General features: G+C 47.0%; 1 protein-coding gene across 14 annotated transcripts in view; it reads right to left on the bottom strand.

Annotated features, from left to right (window-relative positions):
• The window catches only part of Ralgapa2 (Ral GTPase activating protein catalytic subunit alpha 2), a 364,983-nt gene that overhangs the window by 56,351 nt on the left and 289,343 nt on the right, over window positions 1–19,289 (bottom strand). For 3 of the 14 annotated variants that reach the window (XM_087189027.1, XM_087189028.1, XM_087189029.1), the window contains 2 exons: window positions 19,238–19,277; window positions 14,215–16,716 (listed from right to left, as the gene is read on the bottom strand). The exons of 8 other annotated variants lie outside the window; for them this stretch is intronic. In XM_087189027.1, the coding sequence (XP_087045153.1) occupies window positions 16,673–16,716; window positions 19,238–19,277 (84 nt within the window). In that variant the 3' untranslated portion in view covers window positions 14,215–16,672. Of the gene's footprint in view, window positions 1–10,996; window positions 12,132–14,214; window positions 16,717–19,237; window positions 19,278–19,289 lie in introns of those variants that run through there. 3 more of the 14 variants (XR_015442050.1, XM_087189024.1, XM_087189025.1) reach the window with 3 other exon arrangements.

Raw genomic sequence — 19,289 nt, 5'->3', positions numbered from 1 at the left:
AGAATCTAACCTTTTACCAAGGAGGTGTAGGAGCACTTTTTTTTTGGTACCGGGGATCCAGCTCCAGTCCTTGTGCCTTCAGGTCAGGCAGCAGAACCACTGAGGTAAATCCCCAGCCCAGAAGCACTTTTAATCTTTCACTTTTCTACAGTTTAGGGCTCAGAGTAACAGTGATTCCTCCAAAAAGGGAGGCTTTGTTCCTTAATCATAAGAAAAAAGGATTTTACAGTTAGGTTTCCAAAGGAAGGGAAACAAACCAATTCACATATGGGTGAAACAGAAGTTAAACAACTGGGTTTGGAAGAAGGGCTCTGAAATAATTTTCCAATCAGGTGAGCAATCTATTTGGGGGAAAACTGGAACACCATCTGTTTGGGGTATTAAATTTAATAACGTGATTATCATGTTTTCCGTTATGTGTCACTCTTTGAAGAACAATTCTGACGCTCACCAGTGAATATTTTGAGTGGTTCCTGCCTGAAATGTTTGGCTAAAGAGTTGTGCTAAACATCACAATTGTACTTTCCCTTCCTTTAGTGTGGTTTTGTGCTTTTTCCTGAGGCCCCCTGTCCCCTAACATTTGCCTGCCAAAGAGATTTTCGAATCTGCTCAGTAAAGGGATCTCCAGAGAGTAGCAGAGATGCTCTGGGAAGGGCAGTACAGGAGGAAATGGAAAGAAAAAATGATGAAAGAGATCATTTTTTGGATTCTGAGCCTCCAGTTTTGGTGGGAGGGTGGTTAGTAAGAGCTCAGCTGGTGGAAACATTGAGTATTCTTCCTCCCATGACAAAGAAGAAACCCTGCATAGAAATAGCAGCCACCTTGTACCACTGATGGCTCTGAACTCCACCAGTTTGGAAAATAAGGGCAGACAAAGGCAGCATTTGTAGCGTCCTAAACATTTGGACTGAAACAAAAGAATCTGTGGGCTATAGCTGCCCCCACCTGAAAGACTATGGGAGCTTTAAAAATATTCTTGCCAATCAGATCACACATTAAAAGAGCTCCCAAACTTAGAAAAAATATATACATTTCATTCTGTGGCAATAAACATTTTGTTTCTTTTCTTTTTTTCCTTCCTTTTTTTTTTTTTGTACCAGAGATCGAACCCAGGCCCTCAGCTTGTGAGGCAGGCGGTGGAACCACTGAGCTAAATCCCTGGCCCTTTCTTTCTTTCTTTCTTTCCTTCTTTTCTTTCTTTCTTTCTTTCTTTCTTTCTTTCTTTCTTTCTTTCTTTCTTTTTCTTTCTTTCTATCTTTCTCTCCCCCCCCCTTTCTCTCTCTCTTTCTTTCTTTTTCTTTTTTGGTACTAGGGATGGAACCCAGGGACTCACACAAGCTGACCAAGTGGTCACAGTGCCATATCTCCAGCCCAAAAAGTTTTCTTAAATACTTGAAGTTTGGCCAGATGCAGGGTCCAACCCTGCCTGCAGCTGTCTGCAAGAATGGTATCATGCCAGTTTCCCTTGTCCATAGTCCTAATGCATGAAATCACCCACAGCCCACTTTTAGGAAGTTTAATATGATTTGTTTATCCACCAACATACACCATCCATGGTGGACTTCTGGTTCACTTGATCAAATATACCTTTTTCTAAGGTAGAACCCCAAATTTCCCTTATGTGAGATGCTAAATGCAACTCTATAGCGTATGAAGCTGGCTCCGGGTGTAGAAGAAAGCCTTGATCCGTTTATATCTAGGTAATGCAATATGAGTTAAGTGAGTATCCCTAGGAAGGACACCAGCTTATCTCACTTCTGTGTTCTGTGTCCCTGGGTAATAAGCACACAAGGTCGCTATCACAAAACACCAGGCCGGAAGGTGGGCACCGTCCTCACACAAGCCCAAGCTTCGAGAACTCCCTGTGGGTCCCCAGGTCTCGCCAGTGGACACTAGCCAAGTCTCCCGCTTTGTCCCATAGCAAGAGCTCAGGGGGAACAGGGCCAGGAGTCAGGGAAAGCAACACAGTTAAGGAGAAGCCCAAGGAGAGAAGAAATAAAAGAACAGGCTTGATTTTTGCCAGTACCACTACACTTCTCTATTTCCCGGCAAATACGGTAAAATAAACAGTGAAAAGATGTGCAGTCCTTGGTTCAAAAGTGAGCTGCAGTACACGCTGGTTTAGCTCTCTCCCTGGTGCTGCTTTTGTCCTCCCTGGGGAAGCTGGAGTTCCGGCAGCCCGGAAACAAGGAGGCTGGCGGCAGGCTGACTGCAGCGCTTCGGAGCCCGGGCTGCGTCCCTTGTGCTTACCTCGACCCGGAGTCTGGGGTAGCACCATGGACAGGGCGATCGCTCCTTGCAGAGCCTGGGGCTACCGCTGGGCTCCCTCTGGGAGGAGATTCCCAGGGTGATACATGAGGGCGTCAGGGTGCCCTGCAGTCACAGCTAAATAGGGCAGCCCGAGCCGCAGGGGGCACTGCCTGGCACGTCTGGATCCGGACACTGTGGAGGAGGAGGCCACATTTCTCAGGTGCTGCTTGTGCCAGGCCCAGCGGCCTTCTCGGTCCCTAGCGAACCTGTTCTTCTCCCCTTGGACTCAATGCCTCAGCCAGCACAGTCCACAGACAAAACTATCAGAACGGTCTCTTGGAAGTTCTCGTGAGTAGGTGACATTATAGGGCCTCTTCTTGTACCTCATGTCCAGCAAAAGAGCGAAGGGGCTTGAGTGGGCTTGGGTGGCTCCTGGGCTTTATGAAGTTGTGTCACAGCTTCCTACAGCCTCTGTCTCTTTCTCTGCAAACTAGGCTAAGGCTCCTAGTAAGTACTTGCAGGATCTGGGAGCTATGGGGTAAAGGGACACAGGGCCTCTCATTCAGACAGGGGGCCTCTGCCTGCAGTGCTGTCCTGCATGGCATTTAGATCAGCTCTAAGCCCACTGGCACACTTACTTTGAGAAAAACTTGCCATCTTTGTAGAATGGACATTTTGGTCTTGTAGAGAAATTTCCTGGCAGCTAGACTGTAGTGTGTGGGGCAAAATATGTGACCCAGTTAGCTTGTTATGGAGCTAGGAGAAGTTAGTTTTTTAATGCCCGGGCTAGAGAAACCTGTAACATTTGGTAGTTGAAGCTATGGAATTTAGAGAAGTACAAGAAGGAAACTGAGAAGGAAACAGAAACCTATCAGGTGGCAAAATGCACTGGTGTGTGAGTGACAGATTCAGCAACGTGTGTGGTAGCAAAGCAGGGAGCATGGTGAGTCTGCTCCTCAGTTATGGAAACATTTGATTGGTGTTTTGGCAACACAACCCAAAAGTAATAGTCTCAAAGTCCTGTGTGGGTGAGATTAAGAGCAGCCAAATGCATCTTCAAGTAACATTCCATCTTTTAAAAAAATTATGTTTTCCAATTTTATGTCTCAGAGAAGTTATTGTTTCTTTATGATCAGACTGCAGCATTTGGGAAAGTCTGGTGGAGCCATCACTGCTGGTTTGAGACATGTCAGTTGTCCCTCGCAGGCCCATCAGCAACACAAAGTGGGGGTGGCTCTGCAAGTTAAAGAGACTTGGTCAGGGAGCAACAGGAGTTTCTCCAGCTAGCAGCTCTTCATAAGCACTCAGCATGGGAGGCCCCCTGGGAAGGGCTGCCCCAAGTCTCAGAGTCCCTGCATCCTGGGCTTCACCTGTCCCCCTGGCACACCTTCCACCAGCATTTCTAAGCAAGGCCAGGCCCACTGAGTCCCTAGAGTAAGGGGCCAGAGAAGATTCCCATGCCTGATGAGTCTCATAAATAGGGGGATCTTTGTTTTGCACTGGGAGAACTTGGGAGTGCCTGCATCCTTCTGAGGTTGCTAAGGAAACTGGCCAATAATTTTCAGCACCCCTTCATCTTGTGCAAACAGCTAGCTACAGGCTTTGGTGTCATGAAGGCAACCTCCCAGGCAAGAGATTTTTCTGAAGACAAATGGTTCCTGTTTCTTTGGACACATTCCTTATAAGGAATGGCAGGGGGAGTCATGACAGGCCCAAGTAGGTCTTTAAAGCGATAGAGCCCGATGAAAGGTATCACCAGTAAGGGACCTGTGAGGGACTTTGGGGTGAAGGAAATTGATTTTTTTTCTTTTCTTTTCTTTCTCTTTCTTTCTTTCTTTCTTTCTTTCTTTCTTTCTTCTTCTTCTTTTTTTTTTTTTGGTACTGGGGATCAAACTCGGAACCTTGTGTTTGTAAGGGAGGTGGTGGAACCACTGAGCTAAATCCCAGGCCCAGGAAATTGATTTCTTAAAGCTGGGTGAGAAAATAAAACCTTGGTGATCAAGTTTGCCCTTCTCAACTCCTCTAAATTTTTTTGTCTTTGCAAAAGCCTGATATGCTTCTCAGAATCGAGAGACATCCTTGAACATCTGATTTGAGGTCAGTGAGTATCTTTTGCTAACCCAAACACGCACCCCCTTCATCCCTTCAGCCTCAGCTGTCATCATTCCTCTATTAGCTACTTTTGCTGTGGGCCTGCTGTGCTGCATCTGGAAAGTGGATATTCAGGACCTGCACACATTCTTCTGCATGGGCTACAGGGTGAATGCATCCACATTTGTCTTGTTTGAAGATTTCCACACTGTGTGGTCTTCCTGGTGGCTTTTCACACAAAGCATTGGTACTGATGTCTTTTTTCTTTAACTCACTGCTATAAGCCCACCCTATTGGGATGAACCATTCTTAGTGCATTGCTAAATGGAAATGAAGCCTAGAAGTGCTTAGTGTTGATAGGAGCACATGCAAAGGTGTCAAGCTTGAGAGCCAGGGTTCCAAGCATGTCATATTTATGCCCTGTAAGAAGCTCAGGACTCAGTTTACCTTTGCATCACCCCTCCCCCAGAACCCAGGCATCCAGTGTCCTTCCATTTAGTTTGAACCAGTAGGTGAAACAGCACAGCAGGGAAACAATAATGCTGGGAACTTCAACCTTATGTCATTATTCTCCTCTTTCAGTCATCAAAGGAGGCCCTATTATTTGAATGCAACATCTGCTTTGTCTCTGTTGCACAGGGCCAGGTCTGTGGTATGATGTCCCCTCCCCTTCTCAAACACAGCCAGTCACACCTGTTGGTGACAGGATGGACAGGGTGAGCCAAGAGACTATTATGTGTTGAATCTGATAGGACACCGAGAAAGTGTTAGTGCATGAAAGGGCAGATTTCAGAGAAGGGCTCTTTCGACCGGAGGGGAAAAAATAGGCTACAATTTCCTCCTGGTACAAAGAACAGAAAAGATGTGAGATGCAGGCTGTGACACATGTGTCCAGTATCACCATTTAAAAGCTCACAACATCAGTTGATTGCAATTTGTTCTGTTGCTGTCTGTCTGCTGTATTGTGTAAGACAAGCCTTTCCTATTCTAGAAGACCGCTACAAAGAAGTTGTTATTTGGAGATGTTCAGGAGCCCACAGGAATAGTGCACATGAAAATGATCAAATTGAGAAGGGCCAGGGACAAAGCGGATGAGCCCAGTCTCAGTCTGAAGGGGCCTAAATTTGAGTAGAACCATGTTAGATCTCATCCATATTTTATACCACAAATGAACACACTCTATTCCCTCATGTCTTTGAACAGAAGATCTTTATTGGTTCTTTTGGAACAGGATCATTTTCCTTGAGATCTTCCTGAGGATTTTCATGTGAGTTTTGATAAATCATCAAACACAATTTATACTTTTAAATCCTTTGGATGAAACAGTTAATTAAGATTTCGCAGTTGTATCAGAAAATGTTTGTTCTATTCACACTGAAAACCATATCATCTTCTCCTTGCTCTGTGCTTTCTAAATTTGGTAATTTAGGTTAAAGAGGATTCAAAAAAACTAAAGTGCATTTGATGTCACCTTGACTTCTTTGTAGCAGTAACTATGGACTGACACATTCTAAGACTATACTGGGATTCCACAGTTATTGCCATCATTGAAGTAATTCCCCCAGATGGAGATCATCATTACAACAGAAACAGCTGATTGGTAAACTCAGGCCCCCTGGCAAAAATCTGGTCATGAGCCTGTTTTTCTAAATAAAGTTTTATTGAAAGATAACCATAGCACCTGCCATAGTTATAACAGAGCTGCAGAGTTTAATGGTTGTGATAGAGACTACACAGCCCACAAAGCCAGAAATATTTTTACCTTTTGGCTTTTTATGGAAAAAGTTTGCTGACAATAACATCATACAATAGTCAATAACATCATTCAGGAATGTTTCTCAGCTCTGTATTCCCACCCTTGTTATTTGCTTAATTGTGTGTGTGTTCCAAACACAACAACTTAACATACTTCATTCTTGAAGATGGCAAAGCTGAGTACGACTATTTTTACTGGTGCCAGTGCTTCAGGGCCTGTGTTTTTTAACCTGATTGTCTAGATGAGAAAATTTACTTGTGTTTCTGAAAATAGAAAGTTGCCTTTAGGATAGTTTCATTAATGAGTGCTGTTCATGTTTGTCATGTCTGTTATGGCGGCTCTCAGGTAACACAGATAAACCCAAACTGTTGAGTCACCACAGGAACCTAACACAAAAGGAAGGTTGTCCCCTGGATGGCAGGCTCCTTGCTTTTAATTTACCAAATGAATTCACAACTCTGAAGCACAACCATTGAAAATTGCTGATTTATAAGTAAAAATAAAAGTTTCATATCAACAATTTTGTATGGTTCAGCCTAACATTTCAGGGACTTTTGGTAAACATTAGTTTAAAAACTGAGTTAAAGATAGAGGATAACTTTATTTCAGCATTGAAACTTTTCAAGATAGTATTAATTCAGAAGCAACAAATACCTTCCTGGCAACTGCTGACCTCTTTCAATTGTGTGAATATTTCAGCATTTGGGGACTAAGATCAAGGTCCAATAGCGAGGAGTCACTCTGATGACAGGTTTCTAATTATTACCTGAAACTTTTTCTTAGAACAGGTTGCTGATCCAGTCTCACAGATCTATCACTTATGGCAATGGTGCAGTTTGAATGTGCCCCCCAAATTTCATGTGTTGGAAACATAATCTCCAAAGTTTTGAGGTGGGGTTTAAGGGAAGGTGTTAAGGTCCTGAGGGTTAGTACTGTCATTGCAGCAGGTGAATTGTTATAAAAGTGAGTTTGGGCTCCTCACTTTCCTCTTTCACTCATCTTTTCTTAGTCTCTCATCTTCTGCCATGGAATGATCTAATAAAAAGGCTTTCACCAAAGACAAGCCCTTAGAATGTGGACTTCCTAGTCTACAGAACCCTGAGCCTATAAACTTTTGTGCATTATAAGTTACCCAGTCAATGATATTCTGTGATGGTAATACAAAACAGACCAAGATGTGCATTTTTAGAGCATTGCCATGTAAAGTGTGGACCTGTAGCATCAGCCTTGCCTTGGCACTGTGGAATCAGGATCTTCATTCTAACAAGATCCCCAGGAAGTCTGTGTGCACATTGGAGTTTAGCATGCCCTGGTTTAGAGTGTGAAGTCTTGGTCACAGTGTGAGTTATCCCATTATGGCCATCAATAGTAAATCTGGCCTGGAAAGAGCTGATGGCTTGAACTAGGGGGCACTGATCCCAACTAATGACAGGTTTGTCACAAAACTAACAGTTAAATTTCAATTTGTTTCCTAGGCTGAAGGCTTCATGAACATTACTCATTGAGTTCTAGCAATTCCTTCACAAGGCTGTATTGGTATAAGATCAGGAAATGGAAGGACCTACAAGATGTGGCCTGTAATCGGGCAGTTAGTTGAGATCAAGAAGGAAACTGGTTTACAGAGATAACTATGCAGAGGCAAATATTCCACTGTAGAATTCAAATGACTAATGAAAGGCAGGATCCTGACACCATCCTCATGTCAAGGTGCTACCATAGCAAGGAGAATAATACTGTGGCTAAGGACATGGACAGCTCTAACCCCAAATCATGGAAATAACTGATTTGTGTTTAGAGTCTAACAGCTTGAAAATCCCACTCAATGAAAGAGAGCTAAATCAAGTATATCTCCCATGGCCCACGTGGCTGAAGGGTTCACGGAGTGAGAAACTACTGTGGGAGATTAAGAAAGTCAGACAAAGAAAATGACAAAGCTGATAAAGCTGAGGTCAGGTGGAAACCCTTTATCCTGATGAGACAAAAAGCTTAGCTTGCATCCTCAGCACCTTTATTTATAGTGTAGATAAGGAAACCGAAAGGGGATGCCTGATTGGAACAGGGAGCATGGCTAGGGTCTGCAGGACATAATGCTTGATGTTTCGCTGGAGAATAGGTGGAAGGAAGATAGTCCTTGGTTAGGCCTTACTCCACCACAACCTCTTGTTGCTTGTCCTCCTCCCAAGGGACCCTACCTGATTCATGGGAGGAAGCAAACAAGAGGGGTGTTCTTTGTTCCACGCACGGCCCTGTCTCGTCCACAGGAGGAGGCGAGTTAGGCCTGGCCATAATGATCTACAGCACAGTGCTCCCAGAATATATCATCCTTTCAAGTTTTGCCTCTCTCATATGCTGGAGAAAGTTCATATTTCTACAAATCTGCAAATGCAAACAACCAGTAGTCATGGGAAAACCAGGTACATTCAACTTTCCATAATTGTGACTAAGTCACACTGCCACTGCCATTTTTGTAGTGCCCAATTATTAGATTGCACCATGTTTTGCTTTTCTGTAATGTGCTGCAGATGCAGAACATAAGAGAGAAATGGGTGATTCCATGGTGAATGCTGGTGTTTTGAGCAGCCATGCAGTGGGGCTATCACTCAGGGCTAGCTCACCCATCCCATATCCTATGCAGTTCTCTACTATCCATGTTGGTTCTAAAGCACTTGGCTGTGGAAATCTCTTGCTATTCTATACCTGCAAGCAAGTTAACAGGACATCTGAGAACCATGGCAACCAGCATAGGCAAAAGAAGGAAAATCCCTGAGCACAACAGGTCTAAAGGGCAGCTGAGGGGCTCAATTGCATCCCTCAGCCAAATACCAACTCCTAATCAAAACTGTGACATTCAGAATCTACCAAATTTTGAGAAAATATTTCAAGAAGATATTTAATTTTATACCTCAAAGAGCATGCCAACATTGTGGCTTCTGGAAGGAACAGGTTTTGATAATGTTCTTTCTCTTCCACTATGGTGAGATTTCACAAGCTCACATGTGAAGGAACCCAGCTCCTCTCCCAGCATACTGTGACTATAAGGTGCTAGGAGTTTGGAGCAAAAACGCCTGCTTTTATCATCTTGTGTCTACCGTTCTGGAGCTGTGCGGCTTTGAGCAAGTTATGAATCATCTTTCTGTCTATAATAAAATGAGAAAAAGGTAGTACCCACTTAGAGTGAACATTAATTATGTTCTCTGCTTGTCCTACAGCTTTTGAACACACTTCCTATCCTCAGATCATCTCCCACCCAAGGAGTCCAGATAGAACGCAGAAACCTGCCTTTCTAGCCACTCTTGCAGCTAGTTCTGCTATGGGGGAATGGAACATGGGCTTGGGCATTAAGGTCACTGCTCAGCTATGAGGAGTCATGTCAGCCTAACAGTTTGGATTTGAGGTGCCTGACTGTTAATCAAACATCCATGATATGGATCCAGAAGAGAAACAGGAAGGAGGTGGTATTAATGCAGTCAGTGCTGCTGGGGGAATGAAGAATTTGCCCCTTAGTAGTGCGATGGTGGAAGTCCAGCATCATGAAATGAGATGCAATTTGACTTGTCTGGCAGGGCAATTTCAATGTTGTTTCTGGATCTTTTAACCCCAAATTCTGACTGTGTGACCCTCCTGGACACAAAACGAGAGAGCCAGGAGCCTTTATGGAATAACTGCATTGACTGTAATGACTGTAATTATAGTATTGACTGAGTTATTCAGGTCAAGTGTTGGTAAGAACTCATTATCATTGCTGTTTTGGGTTTTTAAAGTATCAATAAGATTCAGTACAAGATGTGAGGAAATGGATTTTAAATGTTATACAATATTAGTGACATGTGGTTGAGGTTTTAAAACATTTCTGCAAATTCTCTGACATACCTAACATATGAAGTGAAGGCTATACCCGTCCTCTCCCTTCAAAATGGAGTTGGCCTTTGTGGCTGTCTCCTTGATTAGAATGCAGCAATGACATTGTGACTTCTGAGGCTAGATTAGAAAAGGCCATGAAGCTTCTTTTTTGGGAATCTGTCTCCATGATGTGGGGAAGTGGAAGCTATAGGCACAGAGACCACATGTAGGTATTTCATGATAGCCTCGGCTGAATCTCAGTCAATAGTGAGAATCAACTCCAGATATGCTCTCTGGATTGAATGTGTTTTTCTAGTTGGTCTTCACATAAGTCCTGTATGGAAGGTATTGTGATTCATTAATTTGTATATGAGGAAACTGTCTGCCTTGATTAGGAGAAACTTCTCTGTGAGTTTTCCTACCGGCACCCGGCCCTTGTTTCTGGATCAAAATAGTTGGAGGGGGGTGTTCTTCATGGTGCCTAAAATGAAGAAGCTGAAACCTCTCTGCAGGAAGGCTGCGGAAATAACTGACCCCAGGGGGCCACCATCAGCCACTCACATAGAAGACAAAATGGGGTGGCATTTTCTAAAGGAGGCCAATGATGCCCTAATTGTGCAGCCCTCACCATTCACACTGGTACTGGAAAGGCCACTGCAGACCTTGGCAGATTCTAGGAGGGAGCGGTGGACTGAGGCCTCACATGCACTTAGCCCATGGTCATCTCTCAGGGAATATTGATCAAAAGTGCTCACCTCTCCGTCCTGGGAGCATAATGCAGTCTGTGAGTATTCATGGAAAAAAGCTTTTCTTGGCCAGGCTATTTTCTGAAGTCAAAAAGATCCTTTCAGGATCTATAATAGCAAGCCCTTCCCTCTTCACACCCTCAGCAAAAAGCACACTGCTGAGCTCAGACCCTGGGACCACACGCCAAGGTGGAAGCCGACCAGCAGGACCTATTCATACAACACATCCTCTGTCACACTCAGCAAATATCTGATGGGATGGGGGACATCAATGGAAGATTAAAAGTCACACCAAGACACACAGGAAGAACACTCTTGTTCCAGAATCATTTATGCATCTGTTGCCTCTCTCTTAAAATGATGTTTTAAACAGAATTTCCAATTACATCCATAACATAGCCTGATAGCTAAGGCAGCACATCTTGGTGTGAATATTGAAAAAAGTCCAATTAGTGGTTTTCACATCTGATATGGTAAAAAAGGATGCTTCCTAGTTTCTGATTTTTGTTCTATAAAAGGCAGACTCTCCCAGACAAATATTTGTATTTATATCCACCCATGCATCTATCATTCATCTATCTATCATATACTTATCTTTATTTTAATTAATTAATTAACTTGCAGTGTTGGGGACTGAACTCAGGGCCCTGTGCACACCAGGCAGGTGCTCTACCAAGATAAATATTTTGTAACATGACAGCTTATTCTAAGACCTTGATTCTTCTCCTTATCCAACTTAGATTATGGGGATGTAGGTATTACAAATGTTTTTAATTTAAAATTCTAACAATAACAAATGAAGCAAGTTCTCCCATGCTGCTCTCTGGGAGGGGTCTCATCCATCAGCTCCCCTGATGCGGCTGGGCTTCGGGTGGCTCTGCAGCAGGGCAGGAAGGATGCCACGATGTGCCGGACCCCTGCATCACCACCACCAGCTGGTGTCCTGTCCCGAAGTCTGGAGGGAATGGGAGCTGCCACAGCAGCACACAAACCCCTGCCCCAGGCTTTGGGTCCAAGTCTGTCTCTGCTCTGCTCAAGGGTGACTCTCATGGCATTCAAGGCACTGGTGTGGCTGCTTCTTCCTCTGGAGCTCCTGACACACAACACTTTGTTCAGGGGGCAACACATACTTTTGATCAAACTACAGCGAGAGCTTAAGAAGCTGATTGGTTCTGAACACAGAGTGGAGCAACCTTCCAGTGTGAGCTGCTGGCCCGCCGAGGCTCCAGGCTTCACCTCAAGCTCTACTCTTCAGGAAAGATGGGGCAATCTGTCCTCTAGAAATGCCCTGCCCAGTGGTTTCTGGGATCACAGCAGTGGAGGTTAATTCCAAGTGTTCTCTGCATTATAGCAGGGTGAGGCTCCTGGGAAAGCTGTTTTTCATGCTGTGAGCCGTTGTGCTGTGCCTGGTCTGAACGGCAGTAGGGTCAAAGTGGCCTCAGGGACACCTTCAAAATGGGCAAAAGTACAAGGAAATGACATGTTCAACAAGTAGTCTAGGCACTGGTGAGGAACAGAGACAGCTGCTAAACAGAAGTGTCACCAAGAAGCAGGGAGCCCAGTTCCTGCCTGAGAGAGCTGACATCTTTAGGCCTTGGTGCTTTTAGCCGTAGACCCCAGCCCTGAATAAGCCAAATACACACAGGTGAAACTCACTTTGTGCTCCATTTCCACAGCATTCATATTTTGGTTTGAAAAGTGAAATGCAGTTAAAAAACTATGTCCATTTATAGAAGAGCAAATGATACCAGTGCTCCTTGACATAAATCGTTTAAAGAATCAAAGAGGCCTCAGTGTAGCTGAGACACAAACACAGGACCCTGACAATAGTGGCGATGCATACAGAAGTGAATGGGTACAATGTTCAAGGCTCCTCACTGGAAGATAAATAAATAACTCCAACTTTTTCCTGGGACACTTAGAGAATTATACCAGGGTGTAACATGAGAGTGTTTTTGCTGTAAATTCTGGCACCAGACAAAGACCAAGGTGGACCTATGACAGCGTTGCTTGCAGCAATGGTCCTTTTGAGGGCCACTGTGAGTTTAGTTCCTTTTGGAATTCTGCTGGTCTTACAGGACAGGGCCTGGGGTTTGTTGACTGGTCACCTATAGGAAATGGATATAGTGCAGGAAGCCCTCCTCCTCTTTGCTGTAAGAAAATAAGCTTCTTTACCAGGCTTTGGTAACAGTAGCCTTTGAATTCTAAATGGCCAGATCTGAAAAACATTGCAGAACTATCCCAAGGGGCCTCCCATGAACTGCTCCCCAGCTGAGCTGTGAGGGGCAGGACACAACCCCAAGGAGCTCCCCTTCCAAGGTGTGATCCCCAGGCCCCCACATTGAGACCCACCCACTTCCCTGAGCACCACAGTGGCTTGGCTCAGGCTCCCCAGCCTGTCTCTGCAGCTGTGTCCTCTGGGTAGGTAAGGAAAGCGGAGCAGAGGCAACAGAAGTCAGGGTGTAGTAGGGCAGGAACCCCAGCTTCCTGCATGAGGCTGACGGTCCAAGGTGGGAACCACTGCTTCTCGCCACAGAGGCCCTTATTTCCCATGAGCTTCCTACCAGAAGCAAAGTATTAAAACCATGACGATCCTGTGCACAGGCTTTGCTGTTTATCAAAAGCGAGAAAGAAGCCCAATCAGTTCAGACTCCACGTCTGACTCCTGGGAACACCTGGACCACTCTCCTGAGGCCACTGATTATCTTGCAAGTAACAAGTACTCAAGGAGCATTTCCTAAATGGACAAGAGAGTGATTTCATAAACTCAGCTGCCTAGTGTTGTGAGCATTCTGCTGCTCTCTAGAGCAGAGTGGCCCAGGACACAGGCAGTGGCTGGGGCCAGGCTGCAGTGTGACAGCTAGTGTCCTAAGGCAGAGCCATGAGCCTGGCCTCAGCTGTGCCAGCAGGAGGCCACATTACAGCTTACTTGTCAGGACGAACCACGACAAGCCCCACGGGGTTGTGTGGGTGGGGCAATGACATTGGGCTCAGGACCTCTGGTGGCCAGCTCTTAGCAGGCCACAGCAGGACCCATGGGGTCAACTTTGCCTATGCATGTAAACTTCCTTGCTCTGGTACCAGATATCATGTTGGACACATGCTTAGGCTTTGGTTTAAAAAACATTTCTGAACAACTCTCTACAATAAAAATACAAACCATCTTTTTTATTAGATGCCAAGATAAATTTTATTTTCCTACAAACCAGAGGCCTGACAGAAACATATAGCAGCTGAGTGCTATGTCTCCACTTATTAAATCATCACAGTCAGAACTGAAGGGGGAAGAGGGTGAACTAGAGTCAGTCAGGCATCAGCAGTGAGCTGCACGCTATCCCAGAGCACGGCTGCCTTCGTGGAGTGTGTCCTGTGTCACATGCACACACACACACACACACACACACACACACACACACTCATGTCTGCAGGGTGGATTAGCTGAGAGGGTCTCTACCTCAGAACCACCCTAGATGTGGAGGGGTTGGGAAATTAAATAACAAGGCAGCAAAACAAGAGTCAAATGACACACTATAAACTTAATTTACCATATTTATCAAATTTTTCCCTATTTACACATACTAAACTTTGTAGATCTGAAAACATGGGAAACATTCACTTAATGTGCATGTCATACATAGATACGGAGTGCAGCTACAACTATGGCTATTTCTTGTTGAATGTCCCCTTCGGTAGATATAAAGTACTCAGCTACATATAGGATGTCACAGTAAGTTTCAAAGGATTCATAAACCTCTGCTTGCAACAAATAGATCAGATCAGTGGTGGGCAGCAGCGGCACTGAAATTGATTGGGAAGACAGGGACTTACATGGCTCTCTGGATCTGTATGATCTCTTGTTTGTAAGGCTAAGGGTCCAGTGGATCAACCCACATCACAAGGCCAGGGTCCCCCACCCACAGCTCTTAGGAGCAGCAGACTTAGCTGCCAAAGACACGTGTGACAGCCGCTCTCCTGAGCTACATTCCTTCATGCTCAAGGCTCGATTATTTTTAAAGTCACTATTTGTGGAATTACTATTTTTTTTAAGTATAAAAGCTGATGCGTGAGACTCTAAACTCGGCTTTGCTCTGATGGAAATCTGGAATCTAGTGTGTGGAGTGGGGGAAGCAGGTGGGCCTGACGTGAGGCATGAGCATGACCCTATTTGGGGCCACTGCGTGCCGCTTGTGTTTGCAGATGCTGACACACGCCCCAGGAGGTGAAGAGTCAGTGTGTGGCTGGAAGGGTCTGAGTGACCCTGGCAATTTTGCTAAAAGGCATTTATTATAAAAACATAATCTTTTCTTTTCTAACTAGAAAAAAAAAAACTTGACCACTTCAATTTTCCACCCCAAATAACAAAAATGACTAAGTCATGCATTGCGAGCAACATGGTTGCCAGACTCCCTGCTTCCCAGTCTGTCTCCAAACCAAAGCTGCTCCTGCAACAGTGGACTCAGACTCCAGGTGGAGGACTCCCGGCTGTCATCTGGGTCATGGGGTTGTTAAAACTACTGGGGATTACACCAAGGTTGAGTTTTTGCTACTTGCAATTGAATTTCCTACTCCAAGGTCAGGAGCGCTCGCCAGAGATAAAATAAAGCCCGAAGTCCAGGGCATCAACTCTGGCAACAGAGGCTGGGTGGGGCTCAAGAGCTGAGCACTGGTCTAGCACAAGTGAGGCTCTGTACTCCACCTTGGCACCACAGAAAGGAAAATCCTTCCGGTCCCTGCCACGCCTCTCCTCCCTCTGCCCTCTGTGCATGGAGCCTGTGGATCCATGTTCTCCTGGGAGCCATTTCCTGCCTTTGGGCCCAGGGACAGGTGATGAACTCTGTATAAGAACAAGGTCTGGGCACTTTGTAAACATGAAACCAAGCACACCAGCAATAAGACCAGCAAGTCTGAGTGACACCAGCCAAATCAGTGACTAGAAAGCTAAAATCAATGAAAAGGGACTGGTGAGAGGAAGAATGGGGACATGGTGGGAAATAGCACCAAACCTGGTCACCTCCCCACACCCTTAGAACACAGCCCCGAGTGATAATGGCCACCTGGAACATCCTGTCTCAAGTGGGACAGCTCGAGGTGCTTTGTTCCCCAAGCCTGGGGCAGCTCTGCCTATAAGGTCTGCCCTCCCAGCAGGGACTATGCTTGGTCCTTTCCCAAGTGTCCCAGAGCATGCCTGGCTCCCAGGTTGCCCTTGTCCTGCATGAGTTGCCATCAGTCAAAGAAACTCCATGGCCTCTGGGAACAAACTGGCCCTGCAGGGAAATGGCTGTGCCGATTATCAGTCACCAGGCAGGCTGAGGGTGATATGCAGGTGTGTGTAGGCCATTGTGGAGGATAGGAAAGAGGCACGAGATCTGTGTCCTAGGGATGCTTGCCTTGGTGTTGGAGGAGCTGAGCTGCACTGTGCCTAGCGATCATCCTTGTCCTGTAGGAGCTCTCTTGAGGACAGGACCCTGGATTTTGAAAGAGCTCTGAGTGCTCCGGGGCAGCAGCATGGCCGTCAGTCGATCCTGCTGTGCTAGAGGGCTGCAAGCACCAGGTGAAAGAGGTAAACCTTCTCCCTGGTAAGGACTCTGGGGAGAGCCAATTGTCATGATGATGAAATTTCTGAGAAAACCATGATCCTAACATAGAAAGAACAGGTGAAATACACACACAGGAAATTCCTCCCACAATAACCATGTTTTGCTGGTTCCTCTGGGATGGGTGGTTATATTTATGAATGGGGAGCCAACTGCCCTCTACCCCCTCCCCAGAAGTAGCCACCCATGCCCTGTGGCAGCTGCTTGTCTCTGGTTGTTGTCGCCTTTTTCTTTTTTCTTTGAAAGCTGGAAGTTTGTGAGGTTTCAGGTCAGGAGGACACAGCCTTGTCCAGAAGTTCCATGTGACTTTTCCACAAGTCTGCACAGCCATGATTCCAGGGGCCACCAGGTCTGGGGGCTTGGGGACGATGAGGAATCTGCCTGTCTCCTCCACACTAGGGTTCTCCTGGGGTGGCACTCAGGCTGGAGGCCACAGCACCTGCAAAGGACAGGAGGGTGGCCAGTAGCAGAGTCGACTGAGGTTGTGGCACAGATTGGAGCAAGACAGTGGCGCTCAGCAAAAGGGGAAGCTGTTTGATGTTTCCCCCAGCTAGTGCAGTGCTTGCATAGCTCTTGCCCTGCAACCTAAAAGCTGTGAATCTTTTGGCTGATCAGGAAGTACAGGATGGAGAGAAAAGCATCTGAGCCAGGAAGCAGCGCTGGGTAGAGACAGGAAAGAGCCAGTGAGACTTCCAGGAAAGAGCCAGCGAGGTCCCTGCCTGTGTCACTAGGATCGAAGAGTGTTTACAGATGCTATTTTACACCATACGCTACTACTCCGATTCCCCAAGGGGCCTATGACTAGAGGTCAGGACTAAATTGCTCATCTGAATGAGTCTGGATGAGCACGCAGCCATTGAGTACTGAAGCAGGAATAAAATTAAAACTCGCACTCTGCACCCTGGAGGTTGGTCCCAGGGCATCAGGGCCCAGGGGGTGTTCAGGAATGCTGTTGCAATACCCGGCCTTAGTTGCCAGCCACATCCTCCAGGACTCCTCGATGAGCACATGGTTTCATCACCTCCCTCTGGCATGGTCCCTCTGCTGGGGACGGGGCTGGGACACTGGGCTCCCCACTCCTCCAGATGTCAGCCTCTGAAATTGTCACCATCGTCGGCATTTGTAACTAATTTCAGGAGGTGCTGGTACCCTCAAACAGCATCTTTCTTCCTCTCCCGCCCTTGCCTCCTTGTTTCCAGGGCACAGCCCAAACTAATGCTCAGAACTGTGCCAGGGCTGGGGAGACAGTGGCCCCAAGTGGTCTCAGCTTCTCCACTTTCTGGCTCCACTGTGCTCCCTCCTAGGCTGGGTGAAGCTGGGTAGACAGGACTGGGGTGCAGTTCAGTGGGAGACACCTGTCCGAAGGGATGAGGCCCTGGGTTCTACCCCAGTGCTGCAAAAACAACCAAGAAACAAGTTGCTTTGGACAAAAGGGAACAGCTAGGCTGTCGCTGGAGGCAGAGACATCTTTTAAAGGTGTCTCTCTACCACTGTGTCTGGGGATGGGTGTGTGCAAGTGACTCGGGCCTGAAGGGCTGCAGGGGCAAAAACCGGATTTAACCCCAGAAAATACCCAGCTTGCGATTCCAACCAAAGCTGGCATCAGAGCCGGCAGGATAAGGAAGGAAAGAGGTTGGTGAAAGACATAAGGTGACATGAGCAAAGATGCCAAGTGCAGGCAGAACCAGGACCTTGGCCTGTGCCCTACTCCACCTTGTTACCGGTGGGGAGACAGGGCAAGGCCAGCTGTGTTCTGTGCTGGGTGGACGTAGCAATGCAGTGAAGGCCTAGGCATCTGAAGGTGGGGTGCCAGCTGGGGAAAAGGGAAAAGCCACCCTGGAGCCAGGTAGCAGCCAGTGCCACCATGGCCAGGCATCCCTCCAGCTCCCTTTCTCTGGTACATTCCAGGCTGCATGGCTCCTGTGTGCCCACTGCACCCGATAGGTGTGTGTGGGGCCCCAGGGAGAAGGGCTAGGTTGCACCATTCCCTCTGGGCTATGGCAGGCATAGGGGGACATGGGGAACACCAAGGGACATGGTGAATAGAAACCTTTGCACCATGGTCCTTCTGGGAGGGGAGCACAATCCTGCTCACCCCAACCTGCCCAAGAGCCCAGCTGTGTGGCTCCTGTGTTTCTGGGGCTGAGCTTGGCGAGCCTAGTTTGGGCCAGTAAGGGGCTGGGCAGAGTTACCGTGAGGAAAAGCAGGGCAAGGGTTGGGTTTAGCCCAGCTGCTGCTCCTCCAGCCCTGGGCATGGTGGTACCTGGCATTCGGGACCAGCCCCAGGCTTAGACTTCAGCATCCCACTGGGGCGGCCGGGCCAAATCGATGCTCACCCGGCTTTCTCCTCCAAGTGGCAGCACCATCACTATTTCCAATGTGTCTCCTCCTGCCCAGAAAGTCTGTATGTCTAAGTTTTCAGCCATCTGTGCCAAGGGGCTGTCGCCCACTGCAGACTGCAGGCAGGGCTAGACCCCAGGCCTAGCACTGGGAGCCCAGGCCCAAGGTCACACCTGCCTCACCACCTGGCCTATGGATCCTAGACTAGTTCTCCACTCCTCCCTGCTGCCCCCATCTTTGTCTGCTTCTTCTCCCCAGCTGGTCCCCTCGAAGCCCCCCAGCTGGCCCTCTGGAGTAGAGGCCACATGTGCCCCATCCTATCAGCCAATCTCTAGTCCCGCTCCTCTGGGTGTGGCCAACACAAAAGGTGGTGGCCCTGTGCCCATGGGCTCCCTGCAACTCCCTACACAAAGGGTGGCAACAAAGACATTTCCTGGGGTGGCAGGTGGTGGTGTCGGGTTCTGCAGACAGTGCACAAGCAGAGAGAGCAGGTAAGGCAGGCACAGGGCAGAGTGGGCAGGGCCTGGCAAGTGGCAGTGCTGGTGTTGGAGGGGCCTGTAGGGTGGTCTCCCATACCCAAAGTAGGTGGCTGGGGAGATCCAAGGAAGCAGCAGGCTTACCTTGCTCAGGTACCATAACAAGACCTCTGTATATTTTAATCTGCAGGGAAAG

This window comes from Heterocephalus glaber, unplaced genomic scaffold (assembly GCF_053883595.1).
Source record: "Heterocephalus glaber isolate CG9 unplaced genomic scaffold, H.glaber_assembly_v1.0 deba00001532, whole genome shotgun sequence".
NCBI classification, from domain to species: Eukaryota; Metazoa; Chordata; class Mammalia; order Rodentia; family Bathyergidae; genus Heterocephalus; species Heterocephalus glaber.
The sequence above is the reverse complement of the archived record's forward strand: the minus strand, read 5'-3'. Positions and strand labels throughout refer to the sequence as shown.